The 12,964-nt window shown below is 41.1% G+C and overlaps 1 protein-coding gene across 1 annotated transcript; it reads left to right on the top strand.

Annotated features, from left to right (window-relative positions):
- The first annotated feature begins 6,044 nt into the window (after nucleotides 1-6,044).
- Nucleotides 6,045-8,172, top strand: ZBTB33 (zinc finger and BTB domain containing 33). The gene has a single exon (XM_018560082.1). The coding sequence runs from the start codon at nucleotides 6,045-6,047 to the stop codon at nucleotides 8,052-8,054; it is 2,010 nt and encodes a 669-aa protein (XP_018415584.1). The 3' UTR covers nucleotides 8,055-8,172.
- Nucleotides 8,173-12,964: the final 4,792 nt, after the last annotated feature.

Raw genomic sequence — 12,964 nt, forward strand, 5'->3', positions numbered from 1 at the left:
GGAGTTCTAGCAACAGTGCCTGCTAGAACTCCTGTGTTGGAGGTGACAGGTTGAATAAAGTGTACCTGTCACCTCCAAATGTTATCACACAGGGGATTTGTTAACCCCTGTGTAATAGCAATACAGTTAAGTTTAAAAATAAATAGTTAAAAAAAAATATTAAAAACGTAACAAAATAAAAATGTAAAAAATAAAAAAATAATAAAACAAAACAAATAAAATGTTTCCAAAGTAAATAAAAATTGAATAAATGAAAACCAGCCCCGCTGCCCCCATCTGCACGCGAATAAACGCGCAGTGTTTTCAACTGCGATTGTGTGCAACCACACGGGCAGGGCTGTATTGCAGCAGGAAAACGCTCAATCTGCCTGGCACGACTATGGTGCCATTAGAAAATAATGGCACTGACAGCACAAATTTAAAATTATTAAATCAAAACAATCTAAAATATAAACAATCAGCGGGCCGCGGTAAAATTATCAAACGTTGACCGGTCCGCGGCGATAAAAAGGTTGGGGAGCACTGATTTAGAGAACTGAATCCAATGTATGAAAGAAGTGGGCTAGGGACAGTCATGTTTGGGAGTAGAGGGCTAGATAATGCTAAATATCTTTCAGCCAGGAAATAATGTGAGCTCTATCTGACTTATAGTTTCTAATGTACATTGTGAGAAGCTCACAGTATGCAGTTGTTCTTTAAGGGCCTATTCACACGAATTGCGGTGCGTTCCAGGGCAGTAGCTGCTGGAACGCACAGCAATCGCTCACAAAACTTCCCCCTTTGTTCTGGGGCGGGAGGGGGGCAAGGTGGTGCATTGAAGTCAATGGCACCGCAGCAACGCGCTCCCTGCCCGCACTACGATCGAACGCATGCCTGCGTTCCAGTCCACTGCAAACGCATAAAATAGAGCATGCATAATTTTTTGCGTTTGCAGTGGACCGGAACGTGACCGAACCAGAGCTGAAACTTTTCGTTGCCAAGCGACAGCCAAGAAACCTTAAGGATTTAGAGAAGATCTGTAAAGAAGAGTGGACCAAAATCCCTCCTGAGATGTGTGCAAACCTGGTAACCAACTACAAGAAGCGTCTTACGTCTGTGCTTGCCAACAAGGGTTTCTCCGCCAAGTACTAAGTCATGTTTTGCTTGGGGATCAAATACTTATTTTATTCACAGAACTGCAACTCAATTTATAACATTTGTATCGTGTGTTTTTTCTGGATTTTGGTTGATATTCTGTCTCTATCATTTAAAATGCACCTATAATAAATTATAGACCTTTCATTTCCTTGTAAGTGGACAAACATAAAAAATCTGCAGGGGATCAAATCATTATTTTCCTCACTGTATGGGTGTAACATGAGACCTGGTCAGAAAGGTGCACCTACCCTTAAAGGAGAACTATGAGGTAAGTGATTTTCATAGTTAGAGCCAACGTGTGACAATTAAACTGTCACACGTCAGCTCTATAGATTGGACGTGAGCTCACTCACTTATTTATCTTTTCACTGCAGGGATTCTCCCTGACTGGAGGAACACATGGGGGGGGGCACAGTTGGCTCTGCCTCTAGATAGGCGGCAGATCCCGCTATCAATCAGCCAGCTGGGGGCATCTCGATAGTATTGTCTGGATCCGTCCTGGCTGCAGCGCTCTCGGTGTATAGCGATATACTGAGCTTTGGGTCACTGCAGAACGTTAGTATATGTTCTCCCATGACCCTAAAGAGAACTATGGGATAAAAAGGTTACCCCATAGTTCTCTTAAGAATAATTTGTATGCACCTAAATCTATAATGCCCTAAATTCTGCTACCAAACTCCATGACCTAATGCAGCAATGATTAGATGTGTGGGCAGGTTCTCTACCAACCCCAATAATCTTACATGACAGATTCTCTGACTTTTATCATTTGCTTCTTATGCCTAGAATAGACTAACTGGCCTCAATTCATATAGTAATTTGTTCACGCAAGACAAGTTGGGAAAATCTTACATTTCAAAGATAAATGTAGCTTACTTCTCACTGCCTGGCTATGATTGTAAAAAGGTTAGATATATTTTCGGCATACCTTTGCTTTGTAGCAACCTTGTCATAAAACTAAACTTGCTACTAAACAGTGCCCCTGTAAGCAAATACTTAACCTCTCGCTTCCAAATGTCACTCCGTTGTAAAGAAATCCTCCGCTGACGTGTCTTCTGAAACTAATGGAGCCGCAGGAGAGGCAAGTATGCGCCTTTTTTTTATTTACAGCAGCAGGTCTAGTTTTATGACAAGTCACATTAAGTGTCATCATGTAAATGATACATTGGTAAAGACTTAACGGGGTGTTCTATTTGAGCATTTATTCAGTAAGATTGGATTGTTCCTTCCTCATTTCTAATAGCTGGATGCAAATAAAATAAAAAGTTAAATTCTTGTTTTGGTCTAAGGGGAACAAAATACCACAGTTTTATTTGCCTTATCCCTTGCTCCACCAGCAGCCAGATCTCTTTTCTTTGGCACTCGTTTCTTAACGGCCCCCCATTAGCCTCACATAGAATTCAGGACTGCTGGTCTTGCATTACGTGTGATGACATCAGAGGGCCTGCATCCAGTAAGTAAAAACCCTTTATTGCCTATTGAGGGACATGTGAATGTACTACTTCTTGGACGTTTGAGCTATACTGCTGCCTTCAGGAGGTTTGGACAGTGGCAAATAGGTGTCAAGCCAGCCCCCATATAACATTTCCTCGAACTGCTGTGCCAAGTTTTTACTGGTATCCTAGGAGGTCGGACATCTTTTCTTCAGCTCTGTTGAGAAAACTGCCTGTATTTTGTTTTTGCATGCCATTTATTATTTTGTCTTTACCCAAGATACTTCAATCAATACTTGATCCAGAGGCCATATCCAGACCACTGTACATAACAATTGTGGGGTTGGTTCGAAGTGTGACCTTTGGACACTAGGTTCTGCATTGTGGTGCTATCCAGACTTCTGTGTACTGTGCTAGTTAGCTGCAGAGCCCTCTCCAGGTCCAGAGCCATGGCACAGCCTCTGGTGAGACCAAGGGGGTGATTTACTAACCTAAACACACACACACACACACACACACCAGGTGCGTGTGATTTTCACACAGCAAAACGTATTTATCAACCAAAAAGTCTCTAAAAGCATATTTCCACTAATGCCATATATGGAAAAATCATGCACATGATGCATATATAATGATGCATATATAATGCTGCTTAGACAAACATGGTTAGCTCATGCATTTACATTCCTGCATTCATCAACACAACATAGAGCTAATTTACCCAACATCACCTTGGAATTCCTTCAGGGCTTTGCACAACACACCTGCTGGGTGTGTACACATTACAAAGGTGTTTAGATTCCACCCATAGATCATGCTGGGAGGGAACACACTGCAGAGGTGTATACACATTCGTGGTGTGTTTATAGGGTTAGTAAATCAACCCCCAAGTCTCTGAAGACTCAGTATACTCCTGGTTCTGACAACGCTAACCTGTAATGTGACCTTCTGGCACGGGGTTCTACATAGTGATGCTTTCCAGACCTCTGTGTACTGTGTTAGTTAACCGCAGGTTTCTATTCAGGTCCAGAGCCATGGCACAGCTTCTGGTGTGGCCCAAATATTGAGTAAGGTCAGCTAGACTGAAGCACTGGGAGCTACCTTACAGTTGGCTTCATTAGGTTTTATTTTTTAAAAACATTTTGCACTACCATCATACAGCAGTAGTGATTAAGCATGATTGAACTGAGCTCTGATGTCATCTGCTATGTGGAGTGTTGCTTGTGCACCCTGCACTCTTTTTCCTGGCTGTCAGCCTGAAAGAAGCCACTTTCTGCTACTGCTTTGAAGAACTTTGTGGATCAACCCCCACTATCTCTACTACTACCACCCTCTGCACTACCTACCTTCAGTGACTTGGTCACCTCCAGCCATCTACTGCTCTCTTCAGCATCAGCTGCTCCAGATTGTGAATACATGAGTCCTTGCCTCACTTTGGGCCTACTTGTTTTTCCGCTACACAGTGCAGCATGTTTTATAAAGGGCAAACCCAGGACAGTCCCACAGCAATGGGTGACCTCAACCCATACCCATCCATTGTAGCTAATGGCAGTTCCTATGATTGTTGCTTCCAGTCCCTTCATCTGATTTTACCCACTTTAACAGCAAGGGTCCTGCACACAACTGCACCCCTTTCTTCCCTCTAAGTAAGTATTCATCTTAATAGGTCCTGTACTTCCCTGCAAGGTTAGCAAGCATGGCACTCTTATTACCCAGCAGCAGAGTTCCCCTAAGTGGTTTAGTGTCCTCTCCGTGAGATTATTGCTAGTGGATTACTACCCCTAGCTCCATAGCATGGGATCCTACCCTTTGCATGACTTAGTCTAGTGATTCCTAGAATCATTTATTCAATGGTTGATCAGGTAGATTGTGGTGTAGCTACCACACCCCTAAAACAGCTTTTGGATGTGAGTTGGAAGAACTCGTGCTGATGTCCTTATATGCCAATTTGTTCGGGGTACGAAGCGATCCTTCGTACCCCGAACTTCTGGTTTTGCGGTGGAGGATACTGAAGGCAGAGGAGCCATAGGCTCCTTCTGCCATCAATCAAAGTGGGAAGGGGCGTGGCCTGCCACAGGGCTGTGTGTGTCTATGGACGCACACAGCCGCTGCGGGCACGGGTGCCTCCATTAGAACAATGGTGGCACCCGTGAAGGGGGCAGGGGGAAAGAGCATGGCAGGGACCCACTAGAAAACAAGGAATAAAGTACTTTTTAAAGAACAAAAGGCAACATCCTCCAGCAAATGAGGGTCTCCTTAAAGGAGAATTAAAAAATAAAAATTAGGCTTTAATATCACTTTAAGGGTGTTCTGCTTAAAGTATATTTCCACTTTTGCAGTTAAACTTGAGAAACGCCAACTATATGATGGTGTTCTTATTCACACAGCATACAGTAAAAATTATTAAAAATATATATTTCTTACCTTTTTAGATGTTCTCTTGTAACAGACACCATAGCTGAATTCAAGTATTTGTAATGCACCTTCACAGTGATCTGTCCTCAGGGAAGGATGCATGACTGAAATGTGTGGATTGTGTTTCTCAAGTTAACTGGTTGGCTGTTTTGGCTGGACGTTTCTTGTTTGATCAACTTTCCTTTCCTTGAAGTCGAGGGTTAGGTATCCTTGACTTCAGCCTTTACCCAAGTAACATTCTTTTTGTTGATCATCTTAGCTGTTGGTCTAAGTTCTTTTATCCTGTTCAATAAGTTTGCTGTTTCAACTGTTTTTTTTACAGTGGTTTATTGAGGCCTATCATTCTTTCAGGTAGCAACTTCTCCCTAGTTTTGATTACCTATCCTGGTTTAGAAACCCCAGGTTTATTTTCGGTGTCCTATCTTGGTCACTGCTGTTTCCATATTTGCTTTGACCTATCTTCATCTAGCCTTTGTTCAGGTGTTGATTTCTTCAGATACTCTTCTATAAGGATTTTCACATCTGTTGGACCTCTCGGTGGCTATGGCCCACCCCTTATTTGGACTACTTTTGGTCTTCCCAAATAATGTCTAACAATTACTCCCATTTGTGTCCCTCAATAGAAGATGAAGTAAGATTTTTGCACTTTGTAAAATCTTTATCTTTAAGTCCATTGAGAGACACTCCCCTGTATGTAATTGGCCTTTACTGTATTTCCTCACAAAACTGAGGCATGGTGGTTGGAGGTGGGGTTATATGTAGGCTGGCTTTCAGCTTTTTGTTTGTGTCCAGAACTTTCTGAAAGCAGCAGTTTAACCCAAATGGCTTAGAATGAATACATTCCTGTGTTCCTCAGTGGACTTCAAGACAAATAATTTATGCAAAGTACAAAAAAAAAAATTTTTTTTTTGTTACCCCTAGACAAAAACAAGCATTTAACCTTTGCAGTCCCAGCGAAGGGCCACTGCATGGGCAACAGCGTTCAGCTATAAGGTGTAGCTCAGTTGTAGGGAATATCTCATCTTGAACTAACATATGATCTTTTATTTACTTTCAGATATGGAGTCGAAAAAATTGATAACTGCCACAGATACCCAATACTCTGGCTGTCTGCTCCAGGCTTTGAATGACCAGCGACTGCAAGGCTTGTACTGCGATGTTACAGTTATTGTTGAGGATCGCAAATTTAGAGCTCACAAGAACATACTTTCTGCATGCAGTACTTATTTCCACCAACTCTTCACCGTTGCTGGTCAAGTTGTGGAGTTGAATTTTATCAGAGCTGAAATATTTGCAGAAATCCTTAACTATATTTACAGCGCCAAAATTGTACGTGTGAAAAGCGACATGTTGGAAGAGTTGATAAAGTCTGGAAAATTACTAGGTGTTCCCTTTATAGCAGAACTTGGAATCCCTCTTTCACAAGTGAAAAGTATATCTGGTGGAGTTAAAGACGGTAATGCAGATCAATCAAAGACTGATGACAAAACACAGGAGCCAATAAAAAATACAACTAGTGCAGCATTGACCAAAGCTCTCGGGGTCTCTGTATTGCCAATGCTGGCAGAAACATTTACTTTATCAACCAATTCCGATGTTGAGTCAAATGATGACGATTCTGATGACGATGTGATATTTTGCTCTGAGACTTTTGCACCCCCCAAGAAAGGTGCTCCAGAGAAAAAGGAACCTGTGACGCCCCCAATTACTATTAGCAATGAACAGGTACCTGAGGCAAAAAAACTTACTCCAGAATCTGGCCAGCAACAGGTTAGCCAAGATATCAAACCTGCAGCGCAACTTCCAGAAAAACCACCTACTCCAGTTCCAAAAGTCACAACATCTGTCGCTCCTGCTACTGCAAATTCGAATGCGCCAACTCCCAATCCGCCTGCAAATAGCAATCCTGTGCCTCAGCAAAATTCTGACACAGCTATTGCTTCAGTCCAGCCGCCTTCAGATACAGCTGCTTCTTCAGCTGCGGCTAAACCACCTGAGAAGCCAGTTACAGCTAATCAAAACTTACCTAAACTGCAACCAATTGGTTTAGTTCATCCCAAATCGGAGCTGATCTTGGATTCTGACTGTATTTCCTCTCCTCCTTCTTCCTCCGTCATCTCCGTAGGCCAGCCCACAATTACTCACAAAAATATATCCTTTGATGGCGTGCAAAAGAAACAAGTGGTTACCGTCAGCCCCGGATCTTCATCAAAGCCCGGAGAATTCAAAATTAAAATTGCGGATGTTGTTTCTGGGAGTAGCAAGGATTCTTCTGAACCTCGCCGAATAATGGATGGTAAGAAAATAATAACCTTAGACACAGCTTCTGAGATTGAGGGCCTTTCAACAGGCTGCAAAGTTTATGCAAATATTGGCGAAGATACATATGACATAGTGATTCCTATCAAAGATGACCCTGAAGAAGGTTTATCCGGTCTAGATGAAGATGGCTTTCCAAACCGGAAAAAAATGAAACTGAAACATGAAGATCACTATGAGCTTATAGTGGACGGGAGAGTCTATTATATTTGCATTGTGTGCAAGAGATCGTACGTTTGTCTTACTAGTTTGCGAAGACATTTTAACGTTCACTCGTGGGAAAAAAAATACCCCTGTCGTTACTGCGAGAGAGTGTTTCCACTTGCAGAATACCGTACAAAGCATGAAATACACCACACGGGTGAGAGAAGATATCAGTGCTTGACTTGCGGTGGTTCTTTTATAAACTACCAGGTCATGGCTTCACACATAAGATCTGCTCACAGTTTGGACCCTGCTGGAGATTCAAAGCTTTACCGTTTGAATCCATGTAAGTCATTACAAATAAGGCAGTATGCGTACGTAGGTGATAATAAAACTAATGTACCTGTCATCAGCGATGGCGGAATTGTGTATAACATTGACCCAGATAAGCCACAACAGGATTCTGAAGAGAACCACTCTAGCAATGGGCCAAAACCTGTGAACTGGGACGATATATTTCTTCAGCAGTCTAACCAGAGCATGTTCAAACCAACTACTTCCGAAGGCAGCACTGAATTTGAATTTGTTATACCAGAATCGTATTAAACCTCACACAAGCTAAAATTTCGATAAATAGGAACATGACTTTGATACATCACAAGTAATGAATGATCAGTTTCTTTTTCAACTATACAATTATTATAGTCTGTAAAGATGCATTGTTTTTTTTGTTTTTGAGGGTATCTTACTTGAAAATGCAGTGAAGCAGGAATTGGCAAGAAGTAGCCTTAAAGTAGTTTTGCAAGTTATTCCTATATATGTAAAGGCGACGACAACTTTTCATGTGCTTATTCCATTGTTGCAAATGGGCCATTGAGGCATTTCCAGTACGTATAGACTTACAAACAGTTTAGACAATTGGTTATGAAAACTGTACGTATGTTTGCACTTTAAAATTCACCCAGTTGGCAATTTGGTGTGTTTTGGGGGTTTTTTGTTTTTTTTTCTGTTTTTTCTTTTTTAGCAGTCGTGTACAATAAAATGTTAGTCATCTGGCTGAAGAATATAATGGTTGTGGGAGACTGCTGGAGGCTCAAAATCAGAGATTTTACATTCTTATGACTTTCCTAGTAGCTAATGCCTTCTGACTTTAGTTTCACTACAGAACTGGCTCTACAAATGTGTCTCTCAGATTCCGCTATTAAAGTGTCAGTGAGCTTAAAGAAACCCAAATATGTATTTCTGTATTTGAAGAGTTTATCAGATCTGAATGTGCTTAACACATTCAGAGTACTTTACACAGCTTTGTTTTGCCTGATGGATTTTCAAACAAAACAAGTTTCCCTTTGAAACCTGCCAGTTGTAAGCAAAATGAAAATGATATCAACTTCTAATGGTGGGACATTTTATGGACCGCTTCTCTATTTTCTCACTAGAAAATTAACAATTGGCACTAAGGTTTTAGTGACTTACTTAAAGCAGAACTCCGGGCAGAATTTGTCTTAACTCTTGTAGTAGGGCTACCCTTGCACTGCAAGGGTTAACTGCTCGTTTTTTTTGCCTAGGTGCTAAAAAAAAGTTTATATCCACCTGATCCTAGGAGCTGGCTTGCTCTTAGACCAGACCCTGGAGCCGCTCTCCCCCTCCTCTGCAGCTGTCATAAGGTCCTGTAAATCATCAGGTTCTCTATACACATTGTATAGTCATGAGGATGCAGAGGAACATTGAAATGTTGCAGTGGAGGAGCAGGCGGGCTTCGGGACTGGAGTAGCAGGCAGTTGGCTTGGCGGGTCAGGTGAGTATATTTTTATTTTTGGCAAAAATGAGCACTTAACCCTTGCAGTGCTGGAGTAGCCCCATTGCAAGTGTTAAGAACACTGTTGACCGGAGTTTTCTTTAAAAAAAATATACTAAAACTTTTATTTGTGAACCCAAAAATAGTTTGAGGAGTTTTAATTGGACTTCTGCTATGGATTATTAAGGGACATGTTTTAACCTGTATTTCTATTCGCTGTATCTATTTATTCACTTACAATGTGATTAAAACATTGGGGGCATTTATATAGCTTTGTGGGCAGTGTCTGTACTTAGGGGCATGTTTCTAAAGCAGTTAATCTGAGATTTACTGCAAGTAAATCTTTCTGGTTCATGTGTTTTTAAATGACAGTGATTGATTTACCACCAGTGAATGTTTGACGATCGCATTCACTTCTTTATGCCCCCATGTATGTATTACTGCACTCTTGTTAAAATATGTGTATGTGCACTCCCTCCCTACAGCCCCATTTCCAAAGAAGTTGGGACGCTGTGTAAAATCTACATGAAAACAGAATGCAATGATTTGCAAATCTCAAACTCGATTGAATGTGTGAACTGAGAAAATGGACCATTTTGAGAAAACAAAAATTAGGTAATTCTGAAATTGGCAGCAACACATTTCCAAAAAGTTGGGACAGGGCCATGGTTACCATGGTGTAGCATCCACTCTTTTAACAACACTCTGTAAACCTCTGGGAACTGACGAGACCAGTTGCTGGAGTTTTGGGAGAGGAATGTTGTCCCATTCTTGCCTGATATAGGATTCTAACTGCTCATCAGCCCTGGGTCTTCTTTGTCGTATTTTTCTTTTCAAGATGCGCCAAATATTTCCGATTGTTGGAAGGTCTGGACTGCAGGCAGGTCTGTTAAGCACCCGGACTCTTCTACTATGAAGCCATGATGTTGTCATAGATGCAGTATGTGGTTTAGCATTGTCCTGCTGATGTATGCAATGCCTTCCCACAAAAAGACATTGTCTGGATTAGGAGCATATGCTGCTCTAAAACCTGGATATATCTTTCAGCATTGATGGTGCCTTTCCAGATGTGCAAGCTGCCCATTCCCTACATACTAATACACTCCCATACCATTAGAGATGCAGGCTTTTGAACTTAGCACTGATAAGCTGGAAGGTCCCTCTCCTCTTTGGTATGGAAGACGCAACGCCCGTGGTTGCCAAAAAGAATGTCAAATTTTGATTCGTCTGATCACAGAACAGTTTTCCACTTTACAACAGACCATTTTATATGAGCTTTGGCCCAGAGAACATGGCAGTGTTTCTATATCATGTTCAGATATGGCTTCCTCTTTGCATCATAGAGCTTTAAAGTATTAAACTCTCAAATGTATTTTTCAGTAATGAATACAGATCAAACAAATAATTATACATTGCCCAGCAAAGCATTGCATTACAGTTTTGCCCAAACACTTATGTTTTTGAGCAGCTGCTTCCAAGTCTCTCAGCTCAGCTTCCTTAAATTTCCTGTCCAGTACAAGGTCACATAGGGCAGTGCAGATTCCAGCAACTGTTCATCTACTAGTTTGGGGAAGGGAGGAGATTTGCTGTGTTTTTGTGAAGACACACAGCTTACTAGCACACACAAGGGTGACTGCATAGCACTCTGCTTGAGAAAGGAGTCACTCTACATGAAGTCAGGACCGGTGTGCAAGGGACCAGCTGACTATAGGAAACTAAAGCTTTTAAACATCAGGGAGCAGTATCCATTGTAAGTGATTTTCATCAGCATTTAGAATAGCTTAAAATCCTTTTGACTTTAATATCACTTTATCTTGCATTTTTGCATGGCGCTGGGAGCTATGTCCACAGACAGTGATTGATTTTTTTGGAAGTATTCCTGAGCCCATGCAGTGATCACAGGGTCATGCCTGTTTTTAATGCAGTGCCGCCTGAGGGCATCCAATATTGCATTCTGGCCTTGTCCCTTGCGCACAGAGATTTCTCCAGATTCTTAATCTTCATGATATTGTGTACTGTAAATGATTATATATTTAAAGCCTTTGCAATTTTATATTGAGGGACATTTATTCTGAAATTGTTGGCCAATTTTTAGACGCAGTTTATCACAGATTTGGTGAACCTCGGCCCATATTTACTTCTGAGACACTGGGGTTGATTTACTAACCTTATAAACACACCACGAACGTGTATACACCTCTGCAGTGTTTTCCCTCCCAGCATGATCTATGGGTGGAATCTAAACACCTTTGTAATGTGTACACACCCAGCAGGTGTGTTGTGCAAAGCCCTGAAGGAATTCCAAGGTGATGTTGGGTAAATTAGCTCTATGTTGTGTTGATGAATGCAGGAATGTAAATGCATGAGCTAACCATGTTTGTCTAAGCAGCATTATATATGCATCATTATATATGCATCATGTGCATGATTTTTCCATATATGGCATTAGTGGAAATATGCTTTTAGAGACTTTTTGGTTGATAAATACGTTTTGCTGTGTGAAAATCACACACACCTGGTGTGTGTGTGTGTGTGTGTGTGTGTGTGTGTGTGTTTAGGTTAGTAAATCACCCCCACTGACTCTCTAAGATGCTCTTTTTATACCCAATCATGTTACTGACCTGTTGCCAATTAACCTAATTAGTTGCAAAATGTTTTTCCAGCTCTTCCTTGTTAGTCCCACTTACTTTGGCAGCTTTTTTGTTTTTTTGCCCTGTCCCAACTTTTTTGAGATGTGTTGCTGCCATCAATTTCACAATTATCTTATTTGTTTCCTAAAATGGTCCATTTTCTCATTTTAAACAACAGATATGTTTTCTATGTTCTATTGTGAATAAAATCTGGCAAATCATTGCATTGTTTTTATGTAGATTCTACACAGCATCCCAACCTTTGTGGAATTAGGGTTGCAGTTTGCAGCATGTAATAGTTATATAAATGTGCCCCACTGCATTGTAGCAAGCTCCCAGTTTTTAATCATTTTTTTTGCCTAATACTGTTGCATTCATTCAATGTAGAACTACGGGGAAAATGGTTACGAAACTCTTAAAGTAGGGATACCCCCACACTACAAGGATTAAGTGCTCATTTTGGTCTAGAGAGGAAAGTAAGAAAGTTATACTTACCTGATCCTCTTAGACTGATCCCTGGAATGTCTCTCCCCCACCGCTACAGCGGTCTAAGGTCCCGTGAACCATATTGTACTATAGACGTGAGGACACATTCCATTTCTGCAGCGTAGGAAGAGGGAGTGCTGTCACAGCCGGCTGGCTCCAAGGATCGGGTGACTAAAGCTTTATTTTTCTCCCAAGACCAAAACCAGCAGTTAACCCTTGCAGTGTAATGGGTTGCTTTGTATTTCAAAAGGTGATTAGAACTGCAAGTATATCGAAACCACTGTAGCAAAAATACTACTTGTAGTATGTCAATTTAAACCAGTAACAATTTCCGTTCTATTTTCTCATCTTTACATAAACTGAAGTTTGGTTTCTGGTTCTATAAGTCAGTTTAAGTAAAACGTCCTGTGCTTACCAGTCTTAAATCTGTGACTGTAGCTTGCAAAATGGCAGGGCCACATTCATTGGAATTCCTTTTATCGTCAACATGGTTACAAGATGCCTTTCCATATCGGACCAATTCCTGTCTAAACTTGGTGGTTCTTAATGAGTGTTAAACATTGTTTCCACTGGAATACACAGACCTAAATTATTTTTATATATAA

This window comes from Nanorana parkeri, unplaced genomic scaffold (assembly GCF_000935625.1).
Source record: "Nanorana parkeri isolate BGI_ZX_2015 unplaced genomic scaffold, ASM93562v1 scaffold431, whole genome shotgun sequence".
NCBI classification, from domain to species: Eukaryota; Metazoa; Chordata; class Amphibia; order Anura; family Dicroglossidae; genus Nanorana; species Nanorana parkeri.